This window comes from Bubalus bubalis, chromosome 7, assembly GCF_019923935.1.
Source record: "Bubalus bubalis isolate 160015118507 breed Murrah chromosome 7, NDDB_SH_1, whole genome shotgun sequence".
Taxonomy (NCBI): domain Eukaryota; kingdom Metazoa; phylum Chordata; class Mammalia; order Artiodactyla; family Bovidae; genus Bubalus; species Bubalus bubalis.
In genome coordinates this window covers 33,683,139-33,704,039 of record NC_059163.1, presented here as the reverse complement: position 1 = coordinate 33,704,039, position 20,901 = coordinate 33,683,139, and the positions used below count along the sequence as shown (strand labels likewise).

Below are 20,901 nucleotides of genomic sequence, written 5' to 3'. Positions count from 1 at the left end.
CCCTGGAGAAGAAAATGGCAACCCACTCCAGTAATCTTGCCTGGAAAATCCCATGGATGGAGGAACCTGGCAGGTATAGTCCATGGGGTCGCAGAGTCAGACATGACTGAGCGACTTCACTTTCACTTTTCAATTCATATGTTGAAGTTCTAACCCGCAACATGAAGGTCTTAGAAGGTGGGGCCAGTAAGTGATATTGGAGAAAAGATGGCAGAATAGAATGATGTAGTTCACCTGCTCTCACAAAAACACCAAAATCACAACTAACTGCTGAATAGGCATCCACAAAAAGAGTAGAATCTATCAGAAAAAAATATTCTACATGCAAAGACAAAGAAAACATATCACAAGATGCTAGAAGGAGCACAATTACTAATAATCAAACCCCATACTGGCTGGGTGGGCTTCTCACAAACTGAAAAATAAATACATTGCAGAAGTTCTCCAATAGGAGTGAAAGTTTTGAGTCCCACATTAGGCTCTGGGGTTCTGGCATTGAGAGGGGGAGGCCCCAGAGCATTTGTCTTTGAAGGCCAGCAGGGCTTGAGTGCAGGGTCTCCGCAGGACTTGAGGAAATACAGACTCTACTCTGGGACAGTCCACATAAATTTTCATATGCACTGGGACCCAGGGCAAAGCAGTGACTCCATAGGAACCCATAGATCTACCAGCAAGTCTTACAGAGTCTCTTGGGGAGCCAAGGATCAGGTGTGGGCCCACTGGCAGGGCAAGGACTTTGATGATGGAGGCCCTAAGGAATATTCCTTGGTGTGTGCTCCAGGGGTGGCCATTTTTGTATGGAGACCTGGCCTCACCCAACAGTCTGTAGACTCCAGTGCTGGAATACTTCAGACCAAACAACCAACAGGGTGGGATCACAGCCCCATCCATCAATAGATGGGCTTCCTAAAGCTTTCCAGAGCCCACAGCCACATCTAAAGATTGACAGTAACACAATGATTGTGGGGCACTTTTATACCCCACTTACATCAGTGGACAGAGCATCCAGGCTGAAAATCAATAAGGAAGCACAGGTCTTAAATGATGCATTAGGACAAATGGACCTAAATGACGTTTATAGAGCATTCTGTCTGAAAACAGCAGAATACACATGCTTCTCAGGTGCACATGGACCATTCTCCAGGATAAATCACATGCTGGGTCACAAGGCAAGCTTTGGTAAATTTAAGAAGATTGAAATCACATCAAGTATCATTTCCAACCACAACAGTATGAGATTAGAAATGGATCATGGCAACCCACTCCAGTATTCTTGCCTGGAGAATCCCATGGACAGAGGAGCCTGGTGGGCTATGGTTCATAGTGTTGCAAACAGTCAGACATGACTGAAGTGACTTAGCATGCACATAAGAAAAAAACTAAACATTACAAACACATGGAGGCTAAACAATATGTTACTAAACATATTGGGGAAGTTCAATACAATATTACCTCAGGAAATAAGAATCTCAAACAACCTAACTCTACACCAAGGCAACTGGAGAAAGAAGAATAAGCAAAACCCAAAGTCAGTAGAAGGAAAGAAATCATAAAAATCAGAGTAGAAATAGAGAAGAAGAAAACAAAAGATCAATGAAACTAAAAGCTTGTCCTTTGAAAAGACAGAAGTAACTGATTAACCTTTAGCCAGACTTATCAAGACAAAAAAGGAAAGGGTTTAAATCAATAAAACTAGAAATATAAAAGAAGTTACACAGACACAAAAATACAAAGGATCATAAAGAGACTACTACAAGCAACTATATGCCAATAAAATGGACAACCTAGAAGAAATGGACAAATACTGAGAAAGGTACAGCTTTATAAGACCAAACCAGAAAGAAACAGAAAATATGAACAGACTAATTACAAGTACTGAAATTTAAACTATGATTAAAAAACTCCCAACACACAAAGTCCAGGACCAGATGACTTCATTGGTGAATTTTATCAAATATTTAGAGAAGATTTAACACTTATTCTTCTGAAACTATTCCAAAATTTGCAGAGGAATGAATACTCCCAAACTCATTCTTTGAGACTAGCATCACCCTGATACCAGAACCAAAGATAAATTAAAAAAAAATAAAATTACAGACTATCATCACTGATGAATATAGATGTAGAAATCCTCAACAAAATGCTAGCAAATTGAATCTAAGATATATTAAAAGGATCATACACCATTATTTCATGCAGCCATGAAATTAAAAGATGTTTGTTCCTTGGAAGAAAAGCTATGACCAACCTAGATAGCATATTAAAAAAAAAAAAACAACCTCTCCAGATAGTGGGCATAGAGGGAACTTAACATAATAAAGACCATGTACAGGAGGTGGCTTTCTTTCTGGTGACTCAGATAGTAAAGAGTCAGCCTGAAATGCAGAAAACCAGGATTCGATCCCTGGGTCAGGAAGATCCCCTGGAGAAGGGAATGGCAACCCACTCCAGCATTCTTGTCTGAAGAATGCCATGAACAGAGGAGCCTGGTGGGCTACAATCCATGGGGTCACATAGAGTTGGACACAACTGAACAATTAACACTTTCATAGGAGGTGGGGCCTTTAGGAGGTGATTAGGTCATGAGTTGGATTAGTGCCTTGTAGAAGACATCCCAGAGACCTCTAGCCTCCCTGCTCTCCACCATGTAAGGATACACCAAGAAGTCTGAAGTCTGCAATCTGCAAGATAGTCCTTTCCAGTACCTGAGCATGTTAGTGTCTGGACTTCAGTCTTCTCACAGCCTCCATTACTGTGAGAAATAAATTTCTGTTGTTTGTAAGCCACTCAAACTATGGTGCTTTTTAATAGCAGTCCAAACTGACTAAAACAAGGAATTTATAACACAAAGAATAAAGTAAAAACATGAGCTATACACAAAACAAAAACTGTACTTTTGTAAGAACTATTACAAACAAAAGAATATATGTGAAGTATATTATGGTTGCCTGCAAAGGGAGGTGAATGAGAATAAAGGAGAAGAAATAAATAGTAGCAACTGGAGAAGGAGGGCTTCCTAATACAGGAGACGCAGGAGACATGAGTTCAACCTTGAGGTCTGGAAGATCACCTGGGAAGGAAATGCTTGCCTGGAAAATCCCATGGACAGAGGAACCTGGAGGGCCACAGTCCATGGGGCTGCAGAGTCAGACTTGACTGAACACACACGCAAACTCAAAAAACAACAACAACAACAACTAGATAAGGGACTTGCATGCTCTCATGATGGTAATGTGTTATCACCTAACAACATTTGTATCTGAAGTTCTTTCACATCTACAAATGTATGCTTTACTGAAGCTTCAAAGTCCACTTTCTAACACTTATAGATGAACCTGTATAAGTGTATTTCTTACACTTTCTTTGAAAAGATCTACTGCATTCCTCTCCATTTACTTCAGTAGAAACAATGTCAGCCTAAAGCAACACCAACAATGTTGGCTGTAAAACAAATTTAAAATTTTCCTGATAAATTATAAATATTTCTCAATGTTCAAAGAAATTGTGTGTCTTTTTAACTAAGATTAATTAATTATTAGTACATTCACATTGAGGAGGTTTTGTGGAGTCACTCAGGGTCAGAAGAAGAAAAGGGGTACTGGGGTAATATAACCAAGTTTTTTCTGGCATTCCTCAAGAAATTATTGCTAAAGCTAATTTTTAAGGTACTCTGAATATAGAAGAATGGAGGGTATATATCAATCTATAAATGTAATTATTGATTTGGGGAAATGAGACTGCAAGATAGAACATATGTGAATAACTTAATGAGAATTGAAAATATAACTTATAAACTGCATCAGTAATATTACTGTAAATATGTTGCAGCTGGGTATCCACATGGACAAAGATCAAATAGTGATATGAAAAAATGAAACTGGTTTGAGAAAGAAAGGAAATGTCTTGAATAAAAAAAGATTCTTTGATTGAAACAAACCAACATACCTGACATTTCCACTCTTTTAAAATAACTCTATGCTCTGTGGCTCCTTGTCAAGGAAGTTAACTTGACCTTAGTTTTTGAGTGAGGGTTCACATACATCATGAGCAGAGCTATTATACAAATGAGGTTACTTTTGGGGGGATGTAAAAGCTGTCCTGTATTTCAATTTTAACAAAGTTGTTGGCATTACATTTCAGTATTTCACAATATGTCTATGATTTCTATCTTAATTAGCATGTTTATGAGATAAAATGAACATTTATAATCCTCTTTCCTTTTTTCATTCTTAAAAAATAGTTTAAATCTTAAAATGTGGTCTAAAAAAAGGCATGTGGTTTTACATATAACCACTTCTGGTATGATTAAGCTTTTCATTTGGGTAATATTGTGGTAGAATGGAGGAGTGATGGACTGGGATACCTTGGCTTCTGTTCTCTCACTTTTAAGTGAGGTGGTTGAGTTCTATAAAGAGTGATTTATCAGAGTCACCCATTTGCCAGATTGTAGATCTCCTTAGTCTCCTCCCCCCACCCATCCATCCTATCAGACACCGACTTAGAGGGTCTGGAGTGGGGCCTTGGAATCTACAAGACGATAATGGTGCAAGTGGTCTTAAAATCATGTTTTAAGAAATAGTAGGGGAAACAGCTAACAAAAATTCCTTACACCTGCATTATTTTGTGATAGAATTTTATCTGACTTACCAGGTTTTCACTAATCTCCCGTAATTCCATAAACCGATATGGGCTGTTTTGTCTAGAATTACCGTTGCCTCGTAGATCTGAAATTTTAAAAGTGCCATGATAATACTCCATTTTCTGGTCTGTGATGAAAAGAAAAGTCATGAAATTAAGAGGTTTTGAGGAAAGATTTTGGGATCTAAGGCTCAACTATGATAGGGCCAATATGAAGTCTTGAATATATATCTGAGATTTTTTTTTTTTCAGCAGCTTTTAGTCCAGACTTTCTTTTTTATTTTTGACTGGTTTTATTTATTTATTTATTTTAATTTAAATTTATTTATTTTAATTGGAGGCTAATTACTTTGCAATATTGTATTGGTTTTGCCATACATCATACTTTAGTTTAATAGTAAATACAATAAAAATAATGATTAATGCTCTATGTTAATAATAGTTGTTGTGGTTCAATCACCAAATCTAAGATTGGCATCACCTTCATTTTACAGATGAAGAAAGTGAGGCATGAGACATTGAATATCTTGCTCTGAGCTATACAACTAGTGAGTGGCTATCCAAGTTTAAACCCAGACAAGTGTAGCTCTAGAGGTGGCATATTTAATTACTATATTGCTTCTTGCTGAGGTGAAATGTATACCACCTTATACCCTACTGAAAGGAGAAGTAAATAAGTATTTTTGTAAATTTTGATTTGTAGTGGAAGAACCAGGGACACTAAGAAAGATGTGAAAAGAAAGGCAAGGAAAAGATGGTCTGAGGCTGGAGGTGAGAACAGTGTATAATAGGAATGAATCAATCAGATCTCTGCTTGTCTCTCAGGAAAGGTAAGAAAACAGAGCAGTGAAGACTCCTGAGGAATGTGATATTCTTAGGAGTATGGTACTAGTGGGCAAGAAATCTACAGAGTTAAAGATAGAGAATGGAGCAATCACAGAACTACCTCTCTCCTTAGGGAGCCATGGATCTAGTTAAGAAAGGGAACCTCAGGATGGTCTGTCTCGGAGGGACGTCTCTGGACTCGGTAGCAATTTTATTGGCCCCTCCAATAGCTAATCTATATGGTCCATATTATAATTGAACATTATACTCATAGTAAAGGGACTTCTATGTGTTAAATAAACTGACCTGAGAATCTTTTGCCATTGGCATAAACTACAGATATTATATGGGGCCCAGAACTATGTTTTTAGACGCCCTGTAAAGTTCCTAAAAGAATCTTTACTGTTCCACCAAGTCTGGGGAAGATGACAACAGATAAGTCCATTCCAGTAAAAACTAGTTGTTTTTATCACATACATCTGTGTGAAATTGACATGTGGGCATTTATCCAAAATGTTTTGCATTCTGCAGAGTAATGAAATATAAAGAGAATTCTGAAATGAATTTTTGTGGAATTATAAATATATCAGGTAATAGAAAAATAATCCCTGAATATTCTTTTTGAAAGAGTAAATTTTTTTTCTGTAAAAATAAGTAATCATATTACATCATACTTGTAGTTTATTAATCACTTCAAAATTCATTATCTCATTGGACATGTATTTTTTTTCCTCTAGAAATGCTAATAGAAAATGCTGAGTAAAAAAGCCAGTTTTAATCACTAATTCATCAAATATTTTCACTTGCATATACATGAATGATTAGAGTTTATTATGATTATTGGTAAATTTTAGGCAATTAATATTTTGATCTTTTGTGTAGAGTCTCAAAAGAATACTAGATTGTGACCTCCAAGGAGGTGAGAAATTTATCTACTTTGCTTCTACTAATGCATACTAACAGCATCTACTAATGCTGTTTCTTGGTGCCCTGAAAAATACTCGGACATACTAGACAGTAGGTGATGAAATGATTGAATAAATTAAACAATTCAAAATGTGAACATTTACTAGTGAAAGTACATTATTTTTGGATGAAATTAAATTTACATATGTACAAATGAAGCTTTACAGAAAAAATGAATCAAACTGAGCGAAATCCATAATTTTACCTACCAGAGACTAAGAAGTGAACCAGAAGACCGATAGCCACAGCCACCACTGTCAGTAACAATACAATGAGAAGGGCAATCATCCATGGTTTCAAACCTCTGCTTCGGGTGTCAAATACTCCCACTCTGCAAAAAGGAAAACTCACCAGTTACTCTCACGTTGCAATGGTTACAGGCTTTCTGGTTGTCCTTGGATAAGCATATATTGCTTTAGCCCACCTGACCTGCCTCTTGAGAAATTTGTATGCAGGTCAGGAAGCAACAGTTAGAATAGGACATGGAACAACAGATTGGTTCCAAATAGGAAAAGGAGTACGTCAAGGCTGTATATTGTCACCCTGCTTATTTAACTTGTATGCAGAGTACATCATGAGAAACGCTGGGCTGGAAAAAGCACAAGCTGGAATCAAGATTGCTGGGAAATATATCAATAACCTCAGATATGCAGATGACACCATCCTTATGGCAGAAAGTGAAGAGGAACTAAAAAGCCTCTTGAAGAAGGTGAAACAGGAGAGTGAAAAAGTTGGCTTAAAACTCAGCATTTAGAAAACGAAGATCATGGCATCTGGTCCCATCACTTCATGGGAAATAGATGGGGAAACAGTGGAAACAGTGTCAGACTTTATTTTTTGGGGCTCCAAAATCACTGCAGATGATGACTGCAGCCATGAAATTAAAAGACGCTTACTCCTTGGAAGAAAAGTTATGACCAACCTAGATAGCATATTGAAAAGCAGAGATGTTACTTTGCCAACAAAGGTCTGTCTAATTAAGGCTATGGTTTTTCCAGTGGTCATGTATGGATGTGAGAGTTGGACTGTTGAAGAAAGCTAAGTGCCAAAGAATCGATGCTTTTGAACTGTGGTGTTGGAGAAGACTCTTGAGAGTCCCTTGGACTGCAAGGAGATCCAACCAGTCCATCCTGAAGGAGATCAGCCCTGGGATTTCTTTGGAAGGAATGATGCTAAAGCTCAAACTCCAGTACTTTGGCCACCTCATGCAAAGAGTTGACTCATTGGAAAAGACTGATGCTGGGACGGATTGGGGGCAGGAGGAGAAGGGGACGGGAGAGGATGAGATGGCTGGATGGCATCACTGACTAGATGGACGTGAGTCTGAATGAACTCTGGGAGTTGGTGTTGGACAGGGAGGCCTGGCGTCCTGTGATTCATGGGGTTGCAAAGAGTTGGACATGACTGAGCGACTGAACTGACTGACCGCAGCAAGAAGACAGTTGTCTTGAATTTATGTCAAGGTTGGGGTTTCCCAGGTTGTGCTAGTGGTAAAGGATCTGTCTGCTAATGCAGGAAATGTAAGAGAGGTGGGTTTGATTCCTGCATCAGAAAGATACCCTAGAGCAGGAAGTGGCAACCCACTCCAGTATTCTTGCCTGGAAAATTCTATGGACAGAGGAGCCTGGTGGGCTACAGTCGATAGTGCCATAAAGAGTTGGACACGACTGAGTGACTGAGCACTTTTCAAGGGCACATTGACATTAAGGGAGGTATTAAGAAGATCAGGATCTGAGAATCCATGCTAGTGCTCCTGGCTTCTATTTCTAGAGGCATTGGATGGATTGCTGTGTTGGCCAGTCTTAGCATGTGGTACAAAGTAGTACCTATGCTTGAGAAAGAACTATTCCTTCTTTCTCTAATAGACTTTTTAAAAATCTCTTTATCTATCTATAGTTTTAAAGTTTACAAAGTGATTTCAAATCTATTGTTCTATTTACTTTTTATCTTTCATGTTTAACTATTATAAAAATTTTCGGATACAGAAATTTAGAAAAAATATTATACTAGAACATCCCTATATTCATCACATCATTTTATCAGTTGTTAACATTTTCCTATAATGGCTTTACTCATTTTTTTCTTCTGTATTTTAATGTAAAATAGGAAATCATGATTTTTCATAATACCAAATCCATCGTCAGGTTTCCTTTTTTGTCCCTATTATATTTAGAGATGGTTTATACAAATCAAGGACCTCATAGTAGCATGGTTGTTATGTCTTTTAAGTCTTTTTTAATATTTGAGTATTGATCAGTTTTTAATTTTTAATGACATTGACTTGTTGAAGAGATCAAGCCAATTTTCCTTTAAAGTGACCAGCTTCTGGACTTGTCTGAATGTTTTCGTGTGATCTCATTTAATTTGTCATTTCTTGTGAATTTAAATTTAGATCTAAAATACTTGATTAGATTTAAATTCATTTGGCAAAATATTTCAAAAGTGATACTGTATATTTTATATTGCATCACCTCTGAATTAGAGGAAATTACCACAGTTTAGGAGGAAAAAAGTAAACCTTTGCTATTCCTCTGGATATGCTCAAGAATAGTGCTAATCACATTGTATTAACTTTATTTTCATGTATATTAACCTATACTTACCTATGAACTCCTCAATGTGTTGGGCTTCCCTGGTGGCTCAGATGGTAAAGAATCTGCCTGCCTGCGATCCGAAAGTCTACAAGCATTAAATGCTGGAGAGGGTGTGGAGAAAAGGGAACCCTCTTACACTGTTGGTGGGGATGCAAACTAGTACGGCCACTATGGAGAACAGTGTGGAGATTCCTTAAAAAACTGGAAATAGAACTGCCTTATGACCCAGAAATCCCACTGCTGGGCATACACACTGAGGAAACCAGAAGGGAAAGAGACACGTGTACCCCAATGTTCATCGCAGCACTGTTTATAATAGCCAGGACATGGAAGCAACCTAGATGTCCATCAGCAGATGAATGGGTAAGAAAGCAGTGGTGCATATACACAATGGAGTATTACTCAGCTATTAAAAAGAATACATTTGAATCAGTTCTAATGAGGTGGATGAAACTGGAGCCTATTATACAGAGTGAAGTAAGCCAGAAAGAAAAACACCAATACAGTGTACTAATGCATATAAATGGAATTTAGAAAGATGGTAACAATAACCCTGTATACGAGACAGCAAAAGAGACACTGATGTATAGAACAGTCTTTTGGACTCTGTGGGAGAGGGAGAGGGTGGGATGATTTGGGAGAATGGCATTGAAACATGTATAATATCATATATGAAATGAGTCACCGGTCCAGGTTTGATGCATGATACCGGTCCCAGGGCTGGTGCACTGGGATGACCCAGAGGGATGGTATGGGGAGGGAGGAGGGAGGAGGGTTCAGGATGGGGAACACGTGTATACCTGTGGCAGATTCATGTTGATATATGGCAAAACCAATACAATATTGTAAAGTTAAAAAATAAAATATATATTAAAAAAAAAGAGAGAAAAGAATCTGCCTGCAATGCAGGAAACCCAGGTTTGATCCCCAGGTGGGGAAGATCTCCTGGAGAAAGGAATGACTATCCACTCCAATATTCTTGCCTGGGGAATTCCATGGACAGAGGAGTCTGGTGGGCTACAGTCTGTGGGGTTGCAGAGTTAGACACACTTTCTGTGTGTTAGTTGCAGAGTAGCTAACACTTTCCTCAATGGGTTAAACTAGTCTTATTCATTTTTTTTTATTATTAAGATCTAATAACGTATCTAGTACAAAGTGAAAATTTTATAAATCCATGAGAATCAGGCAGGTATTACATCAGCCTTACATATGAATTAAGTGAGGTTGAGAGAGAGGATATGGTATTTGGTAGAGTCAAGAGTCTTGAAAGGACATGTAACTCATTTTCTAGTGTTCCTTCTCTGCCATTTGCCATTGTAGTCAATTTATCCCTTTCATTAGTATTTATCTTTTTTGTGTGTGTGTATTGATAACCTAAATTCTTTGGGGGCAGAAGCTATTTTTCATGTTTTACAAAATTTAGTGCATTGATTTACTCTAAGTAGTAGATGTTGTTTAATCACTAAGCCATATTCAACTCTTTGCAACCCCATGGACTGTGTCTAGCCAGGCTCCTCTGTCCTTGGGATTTTCCAGGCAAGAATACTGGAGTGGGTTGCCATTTCCTTCTCCAGGGGATCTTCCTGACCTAGGGATCAAACTCGAGTCTCCAGCATTGCAAGCAGATTCTTTACCATGGAGCCACCAAGGAAGGCCACTCTAATAGACTTTTAAACAAATATTAATTGATTTACAGGAAGTCTTTTAAAATATATTTTCATATATAAATGCCAGCTTTATACAAACTATTTGGATCTAAATAGTTAAGGTGATAGTTTGGGCATAAAAATTACATTTAGCCAATAAACTTAGTAGAATTTGAGAGACCTGAATTCTGTTGGTTATGGAAAATACTGACAATGTACATTTGACTGATTAAAAAGAATCTAGACAACTCTCTGTGGAAAGCTCTTTCCACAAGAGCTAAGGTGCCAGAACATAAAAACAACAGATAGAAGCTTCATGAGATATTAAATTATTTAGCCTCTTAGTTGACTTAAAATCTAAATTCAGAAATGAAGGATAACTTATAGACTATTTAGTACAATGCAGCACATTTTCCAGTTAAGGAAGCTGAGGCCTACAGATGATTAAGTGACTTCTTCAATTTAGAAGAACTAGCAATCATCTCAAACTCATGTCTTCTAACTTCAGGGACACTATTTTTTTTCTCAGTGCCATAATAACACCCCCCCCCCCATGCTGATTGCATTTTAATACTTAACTAGATTATTTTAATATATATATATACACACACACATATATATGTAAAATCATATCGGATTTCCCTGGTGGATCAGATGGTAAAGAATCTGCCTGCAGTGCAGGAGACCCAGGTTTGATCCCCGAATGGGGAAGATCCCCTGGAGAAGGTCACAAAGAGTCAGTTCATTCTTCATTTATGATCATATATGATCATTTATTTTCTTAGAGAATCTTATCAGTGTATCTTCATTCAAGACTAAAAATAGGCCAAAGAGAAAGGCTAGATCTCAAGGAGATTCACAGACTTTCAAGTTTATCTTCCCATCATGACATAGTTCCTCTGAGTAGTACAAATGGAGAAAGTAGACACAGCAAGATCGCATCCCTGCCATCAGGAGTTATGCAGACTCACACTGTTACAGACTATGAGACAGTAGGCAGGAGAATGTTCAACACTCATTGACATGCTTCTTCAAGTGCCCTGGCAGTCACATCCACAAATCCCAAACAAGGAGCTGTGAACACTGGGGGGCAAATGGTAGCCAACAGACAGGGGTGATACATTGTCATTTAGAGCATGTCTCCTTTTTCAGAAAACCTTTGGGGTATGTATTGGGTGCACAATGCCAAACTGCAAAAGTTGCAGGATTCATAGGTTAAAGCCATAGCTACTTAATCCTATATGAATAAACTTCAACTCAATATCGACTTTGATGAATATGAAAAAGAAATGCATGAAAGCAAATATACATCATCAACCACCCATTATGAAGAGGTTCTGCTAGTGATTTGCATCATATCATTTCAGATTTGAAAAGAAATATACTTCATAAAGCCTTTTGGAATCTAGCCTGTTTGTAAGTAGAGATGCTTAAGCATGTTTTTTTACCTGCACCCATTAAACAAACACTGGTGTATTAATTTTCTGTTGCTGTAACAATTACCATAAAGTTAGCAACTTAAAACAACAGTCACTTATTCACTCACAGTTCAGTACATGGCATGGCTGAGTTCTCTGCTCAGGATCTCGTAAAGGTGAAATTAAGCTGTTGTTTGGGACTGCAGTCTCATCTAATATTTGTGACCCTCCTCCAAGCTCACTTAGGTTTTAGGCAGAGCTCAGTTCCTTGACACTGAACCAGGATTCCTATTCCCTTGCTGACTGTGTAGTCAGAGGCCTCTCTTGGCTCCTAGAGGTTACCCACATTTTCGTCATGTAGCCAGCTCCATCTTCAAAGCCAGCTATGGGGAATCTTCCTCCCATCAAATCTCTCACATTCTGAATCTTTCTCTAGGTAGTCTTGTTCTTTTCAAAGGTGTCATCTGATTAGGTTAGGCTTACTAATTGTCATCTCTCCATTTAAAAATCAACTGATTGGGAATTCCCTGGTGGTCCAGTAGTTAAGAATTCACCTTGCAATGCAAGGAATGTGGGTTCAATCCCTGGCTGGGGGACTAAGATCCCACATACCACGGAGCAACTAGGACTGTGTGTCTCAACTACTGAACTGGTGTGCTCTGGAGCACACATGCCACAACCAGAGAGTCCATCCACTGCAAAGGAAAAATCCTGAATGACGCTATGAAAATCCTGCATGCCACAAACACCTAAGACCAGATGCAGTCAAATAAATAAATATTACAGAAAAAAAGTGATTTAAGATCTTCCTTATATCTACAAAATCCTCTCACAACAGCACCTAGGTTAGTGTTTAAATGTGAAAGAATGCATACACAGACATATGGGAATCTTGGAGGATCCTAGAATTTTTTTTGCAATGGAAATTTTTTTGCAAAAATTTCATAAAAAGGGGCAGAAATCTGCAGCCTTCGTGATATATAAAATATTCTGTAATTTTTGTGGAGTTGGGAGAAGACTATTAAAAGGGAATTCTATTTTAATGATACAATTATAAGACTATTTTATTCAAGTAACAACTTGGAAGAATACAAAGTGAACTCTAATAAAGTAGGAAAAGAGCTGAAAGTAATCCCTAGTCATGACCTAATTAGCACGTTGCATTCCTTTAAAGAAAGCACAAGTACAGATGACATTTATTTAGACTAATGTAACCTATAATCTGTGTGAAATCCAGTTTATCCATTACCTTCATTAAGTTTGATTATTCATTGTTTAAAAGAGTTTATTTATGGTATGATTTTTCCAAAGATGTTATCAATAAAAACATGGTGATAATATGAATAATTTTGTAGCTTTGCTTTCTGCACATTTGAAGACTGAAGGATATACACCTTGAAGAATACACAGAGCAGCATGAATTATTAATGATCAGAGTTGGGATGTTCATTTTCTCAGTAACCAAACTCTAAGCTGATGACTTTTAAATATGTGAGTTCAAAGATGACTTGAGTTAGCAAAAGACATCATGGATCCCCTCCTCCATTAAGATCCTCCTCAAGGAAATGGCAACCCACTCCAGTATTCTTGCCCGGAAAATCCCATGGATGGTGGAACCTGGTAGGCTACAGTCCATGGGGTCGCAAAGAGTCGGCCACAACTGAGCAACTTCACTTTCACTTTTCCCTTCCTAAAAAGACCTCTCCTGAAGGCAGTCGCTTTGGTTTACTCCATAGTCAACTACATGCCCTTTATCATTTTATCTACAAGCTCTAAATCTTTACTTTTTAGCATTAGTTTTCTGCTTTCTTGTAGTTGCATGTCATCATTATACAAATCTAGATACATGTGATCATTATACAAGTGCCAATTTACAGGCAGGTAATATTCCCATGGACAGAAGGGCCTGGTGGGCTGCTGTCTATGGGGTCGCACAGAGTCAGGCACAACTGAAGCGACTTAGCAGCAGTGGCAGCAGCAATATTCCCATAAATCTTCATAGAGACAATTTTCTGAGGTTTAAGATACACTAAATGATTTGAAAAGGTTTATTATTGCTAACCTTTTGATTATTGGTTAGCTTCCCAGGCCAAACTATAGTCTACTTAACTCATAACATAATTGTCAAAGGTGCTAAATGCATTGAATTCCCGGGAGCCAATTAGTATAGAAAACTTTGCTCCTCTTTTCCTAGCCTGGCACCCATCCCTGGAGGAACATTCTTATAAACCAAAGTGCCAAACTCTCCTTCCATCAATAAAAATCATCAGTCCCTTTGAGCAGCTGAACTCAGTCATTTGTTACAGAAAAGCAACCTTTCGTGGTGACCTAATAGGCTCTGATACGTGAGTATCTGTCTGGGTACTCTGTGACTATTTTAGAATGACACTTAGTACTAAAGGTGATAAGATCAAGCGCTACTATTTGGCAAGTGCTGTCTTCATAGAAAGTGTTGATTTTATCCTCCAAACGCTCTTGTCAGTAGAATTATTTATCTTCATTTTACAGGTGAACGGTTTGCTCAACTCATGCAGCCAGTTGCAGAGATAGTACCTAGCTCTGGCCCAACTTTTTGCAGAGGAGCCTGACAAGAGCGTTTGGAGGATAAAATCAACACTTTCTATGAAGTGTTGTGAAGTTTTTATAAAGTGAAGGCAGAGGGTGTTTTACTGGTCAGAGGAACGACCCTTCTCCTTTGTGGTCAAGCCTTGAATTTGTTTTCGCTTGCACATCTTCTTCCTTTCTACTGACTTTAAATGCTTGTGAACTCTCAGAGTATAGTGGGTATAGAACTCTCAAACTATACTACAGTATAATATTGCCTTTTCTTTCTCTAGACAGTAGCAGAGGTCATCTAGAGGGGAGGAAGAGGAATGAAAGAAGGCTATAAAAGCAGGTATGTATGAGGAGAATTAATAATCACATTTAGGCTTATCTGGGCTCAGATGCTGAAGAATCTGTCTGTAATGCTTGAGACCTGGATTTGATCCCTGAGTCAGGAAGATCCTCTGGAGAAAGGAATGGCTACGCACTCCAGTATTCTTGACTGACAAATCCCATGGACAGAGGAGCCTGGCAGGCTACAGTCCATGAGATTGCAAAAGAGTCAGACATGACCTAGAGACTAAACAACAACAACAGATGTATTTCCACCAATGTGCTATTCCATGCCTCCAGTACTCTTGCCTGGAAAATCGCATGGACGGAGGATCCTGGGAGGCTGCAGTCCATGGGGTTGCTAAGAGTCGGACACGACTGAGCGACTTCACTTTCACTTTTCACTTTCCTGCATTGGAGAAGGAAATGGCAACCCACTCCAGTGTTCTTGCCTGGAGAATCCCAGGGACGGGGGAGACTGGTGAGCTGCCGTCTCTGGGGTCGCACAGAGTTGGATGCGACTGAAGTGACTTAGCAGCAGCAGCAGCAGCTACTCCATGCAATGCTTCATTGTCAGAAGGTTAACAACAAAAGAAGAAGCAAAGAAAACTTCTAATATTCCTTCTGTATTTAATTTTCAGCTAAGAGTGAAGTGAGGGTTGTGACAAAAAAGGAGGGGCAAAATTGAATAAAACATCATTGTGATTTCAGACCAAAGAAGATTGTCTATAGAAAATAATGAAGATATTCAAGCTGAACTGAATTCAGATGACTCAGAAAAAGAAAATAGAACACCAGAAGAGACAAGACCCTACTTCTTCACCTATTTGGGGAAATACCTTCACCCTGGCCCCCCAAAAATGATCGCACTGACCAAAAAGGAACAAAACTGAACATTTGAGTCTGGGAGAAGAAAACGTGAACTAAAGGGGATTAAGAACACCTTTCCTGGAATCGCTATGGATGTACTCATCCTCTTGGAGGGATCCTCCCACCCCTGCCTCTTCCCAGCATAGACAGTTACTCACTGCTTATCATATCTTCCTGCTGGGCTGGATTTGCTCTGAATCCTGGCAGCTCTGTCTTTCCTCTAGCATCTACCTAGCCCTAATGAGTCCCTTCTAGATTTCCCTGTCCTGATTCAGTAAGGGGGATTTCTCTAGCCTTAATCTGAGAAATGACTGGGATTTATTTATTTTTTTTTTAAATGACTGGCATTTAATTCTCTCAACCTTCATATATAAGCAAAACAGAGAGTTTTATTGTGGTAGTTTAGCACAAAGTCTAAATAAATGGCGTTGAATTTAGATTTCAGATTAGAGGTAGAACAGAGTCACATGTTTTCATTAACGCAACATGATTGAACCCACATGTACTGGCTCCACATTGTTCAAATCCCAATTCTTCTACTCATTAGCCTGTGATGTAGGGCTAGTTTCTTTTTCCTCTATAAAATAGAGATAATAATACTGCTTGATCAAAGAATTGTTGTGATAATTAAATGAGCTAATATAATGTAGTGCATATGCAGCACCTAGCAAGCACTATGAATTTGCTAAAATCTAACAAGACAGTAAAGTTTAATTGATAATTTATACAAATTTAGTGATCAGTAAGTAACATGGAAATTTTAGCCTGTTATTTTGACTTTAACTCTGAAGATACAGTTTTTGAGTATATTAGAGAAAGTGAAGTGAAGTCTCTCAGTTGTGTCTGACTCTTTGTGACCCCCATGGACTGTAGCCCACCAGGCTCCTCAGTCCATGGAATTTTCCAGGCAAGAGTACTGGAGTGGGTTGCTATTTCCTTCTCCAGGGGATCTTCCCAACCCAGGGATCAAACCTGGGTCTCCCGCACTGAGGACAGACGCTTTACCCTCTGAGCCACTAAGGAAGCCCAATATTAGAGAAAGAACTTGGCAAATTAACAAGCTGATTAAAATGAGTGTTCAAAATTAAATTAAAGTGTAAAACATGAATGCTTGCAAAGACTTTTCCAGGACTTTTTCTCTAAATGAGGATAATGACAAGGAGAAATCTAATTTTTGCATTTATGAAGTGATAGGAAGAGAGAAAGTCGCTCAGTCATGTCCAATCTTTGGGGTCCCATGGACTATACAGTCCATGGAATTTTCCAGGCCAGAATACTGGAGTGGGTAGCCTTTCCCTTTTCAGGGGATCTTCCCAATCCAGGGATCGAACATAGGTCTCCTACACTGCATGTGGATTCTTTACCAGCTGAGCTACAAGGGAAGCCCAAGAATACTGGAGTGGGTAGCCTACCCTTCTCCAGCAGATCTTTCCAACCCAGGAACTGAACCGGGGTCTCCTTCATTTCAGGTGGATTCTTTATCAACTGAGCTGTGAGGGAAGCCCAGGAAGAGAGAGATGTCAGTTATCTGGGTAAAGGACAGAAATCTCAGATGAAGAAGTCATTTGATATTTTATCTTTTATGAGAGAAATAATTGAGATTTTAAGTGAATGCATCACCCAACTAATAAATTTATAGGAAAGAGTAGGGGTAAGGATATTACTAAAAGCAAATGCAAGTGGATATTCATTGCAAAGTTGGAACACTAAGGACTATCTCTGAAAGGTCAAGAAGAAGGTCACAAAACCCCCTGAAAAAAGTCCAAGATTTAACAGACAGAAACAGCAATGATATGAATCAAATATGCTTTGACACAGTTTCCACATTGAGTTTCTTGTTAGTAGAGAAGTAAGGATGGTCAGCACGACTCTAGAGAGTATTGTAGAATTTGTGTAGGTGAGACATAGGGCGTCATAGTAATTATTAAGCATTTGCTTTGCCTCAATCTTTAAGCCTGACTGGCCAACTCCTGCAATTCCTCCCAATCCTGGATTAATGTTCCTTGAGTTTATCTTAAAGAAACCATAAAAATTCAGTGTTTCTCACTGTTCCCTTTGTCATGGAGGTTCTAAATAATAGCACTGATTCCCCATATTACTCTTATAATTTACTTCCCTTAAGCTGAAAACATTCCTCTAAACACATATTCATTAAAAAAGAGGATTTTTGGTGTTTATAATAATGAAACTTGATATTTTTAAAAGAATACTTTGGAAAATGTGAAATAGGAAAGGTTGGAACTACTGCTTTACAATATCATGATTTCTATAGGCATGGAATATACATTTTCAAATTCAAAGAATTTTAATAAGCAAAACACTAATGCTAGACATTTGCATTTGTTTATTCATGAATTTGTTCAACAAATATTTGTGGAGTGCCAATTTTGTGTGAAGCATTGTAGACCCCATCTAAGGATCTCAGAGACCCTCTGACAGCTACTATTTGCTCACTAAAGAACTGATCTAAATGTGTATTTTATTAGTGAGGAAGGAAACCCAGTGAAATTCACTGGGCTTAGCGGCTGATCTGTGTCAAGCTCTCATCTTTGAAATTCCCCAGGTGGAATCCTTGCCACCTAGAGAGACTGCAAGAGTCCAGGAAGACCGGACTTAAGGATTTGTGGGTTGCAGTGCTCTGATTCTGGTATCACAGCCCTTAACATCTGTTTTCCTCAGATTCCTCATTTTAAAATGATAGTTGATTTCTGTTCTGCTGATTTTACAAGGTTGTCCTGACTATTATGAAACATAGTCACATACATATAAATGAAATAATATATGAAAAAATGTTTTGGAAATGGCATACATATAAGCAATGGTGAAATATTATTGTCATCATGGATGTTTAAAACCACTATTTTAATTTTATCAAAGGTTATGCCAGTAAGCAAACCTTACTTTGAATAAAAACCTTGAAATCATTTAGTTTTCTTTTATCTTTAATATTTAATAGAAAAAATTTTACAGAGTAAACATATTTTCCCAAAACTTAATTCATTTTCTTTCTCTCAGCAAGAAGTCCTAACATTTCCAGATAAAGGTAAGTGTCTTGGCAGCTTTTGACCTCCCAATCTGCATTAGTTCCCAATGTCTGACTATAAGGTGCAAGAAAAAGCAGGTGAAGGTAAAGTGTTACAGAAGATAAGTTTAATCAGATTGCTGAAAGGAGGCTTTTCTTAAATCAAATTAACACCTTCTTCCATCCCCTCCAAAATCAGAAGCAATCAGGACAAAATGTAATATAGTTTTTCATTAACTTCTTCTAAAATCCCAACTATTGAATTTGGCAACATGAAATAAAGCTAATAATGATTTTAATACAAAAATACTCATTTTAACTATAAAGAATAATTAATCCAGCTGCTATAATAATTTCTGAAATCTTACAACATCCAGTGCAGAGTGAATCCTCTGAGGACACCTCAAGGCAGTCCTCCGGATACACCGAGAATCTAGCCATTGACAAAGAGTAGACAAACAAGCCATTACTAAACAAAACTGAACTTACCGATACATTATCTGTAGGAGGAGAATATGATCTCAAGGTGTGCACCTACTCAGTCTGACCTTCTAATCAACTATATGACATCTCTAGATATATTAGAGGTCTACGGCTGGAAGAAATAAGGAAACGAATTACAAGCACTTGAAATGAAACTAGTTTGACAAGTCTGAACAGAGAAGCCTCAACCCATAGAACAGCTTGAAGAAAAGAGCCCAGAGAGAGCATAGTCCCAACAAGAAAGCAATATTTCTTTCTTTCTTTTTTTTTTGATATTGACTAATTTTATTAAGGGAGAAGAAACTGTTTACAGGGATTTGCATGAGAAATACCTTAGGAATGCACTAGGATTAAGAGTTTAAAGAAGATTATTGGTAGGTATACAAATATCTTAAAGAAACCTTCACATAAAAAGCTCTCAATAAAAACAATCAGCTATTCTTAAAGCCTAGATTTATAATATGACTCAGGAAATGCTGTTAAATTTTTGTTGAACAAAAAATTGCTTCCTTCCGTATGCTGGGGCTTCCCTGATAGCTCAGTTGGTAAAGAATCCACCTGCAATGTAGGAGACCATGGTTTGATTCCTGGGTCTGGAAGATCCACTGGAGAAGGGATAGGCTACCCACTTCAGAATTCTCAGGCTTCCCTTGTGGCTCAGTTGGTAAAGAATCTGCCTGCAATGTGGGAGACCTGGATTCGATCCCTGGGTTGGGAAGATCTCCCGCAGAAAGGAAAGGCTACCCACTCCAGTATTCTGACCTGGAGAATTCCATGGACTGTATAGTCCTTGGGGTTGCAAAGAGTTGGGCATGACTGAGTAACTTTCACTTCACTTCACTTTCATATGTTGCCAACTTCTCTCTCACTTAGTACTCTCTTGATAAAAAGATAACCTTAGATAAATCGAACTTTTTATGATTCTACACCTGTAATTTATGCAGATATACAAACCTGTAAAACACACAAACTGATAGATCTAATTTTAAATTTCTGTCATCCTAAAGTGGCTCCTAGTGCTGCAGGTAGTCAATTTATAGTTCATAGACCTTTCCTTTTCTCATACTCCTGAACAGCAATTTTTCACCTCTCTTCTTTACTCAAATCCCTTCACTTCGCACTATTAGCTGATGACTTTGCTTCCTACATGATTATGTTAGGTTGCAGAAGCTGCTGTCACAAATTACAACAAACACAAAAATTTAATCTCTCACAGTTCAGGAGACAGAAATCTGAAATTAAGGTGTCATCAGAGCTGCACTCCCTCCAAAGGTTAAGGGAGCCCTTCCTTGCCTCTTCTAGTCCTGGTGGCTCCAGGAATTCCTTGGCTTGTATCTAAAAATCTCCAATCTCTGTTTTAGTCTTGACATGGATTTCTTCTTTGTTCTCTTTGTGCTCCCTCCTTTCCTGTCTCTCTTTTTTAATGTGATAAAATATACAGATCACAAAATTTACCATTTTATTTATTTTATTAAAGATTTTTTGATGTGGATGATTTTTAAGTATTGAATGTGTTACAATATTGTTTCTGTTTTACAGTTTGATTTTTTGGCTCTGGGATG

At 38.1% G+C, this 20,901-nt stretch overlaps 1 protein-coding gene across 2 annotated transcripts in view; it reads right to left on the bottom strand.

Moving 5' to 3' along the window:
- Window positions 1-19,478, bottom strand: part of TMPRSS11A (transmembrane serine protease 11A) — a 54,321-nt gene extending 34,843 nt beyond the window's left edge. For both annotated transcript variants that reach the window (XM_006079835.4, XM_006079836.4), the window contains exons 1-3: window positions 19,346-19,478; window positions 6,639-6,760; window positions 4,648-4,766 (exon numbers count right to left, since the gene is read on the bottom strand). In XM_006079835.4, the coding sequence (XP_006079897.1) occupies window positions 4,648-4,766; window positions 6,639-6,760; window positions 19,346-19,353 (249 nt within the window). In that variant the 5' untranslated portion in view covers window positions 19,354-19,478. The remainder of the gene's footprint in view (window positions 1-4,647; window positions 4,767-6,638; window positions 6,761-19,345) is intronic.
- Window positions 19,479-20,901: the final 1,423 nt, after the last annotated feature.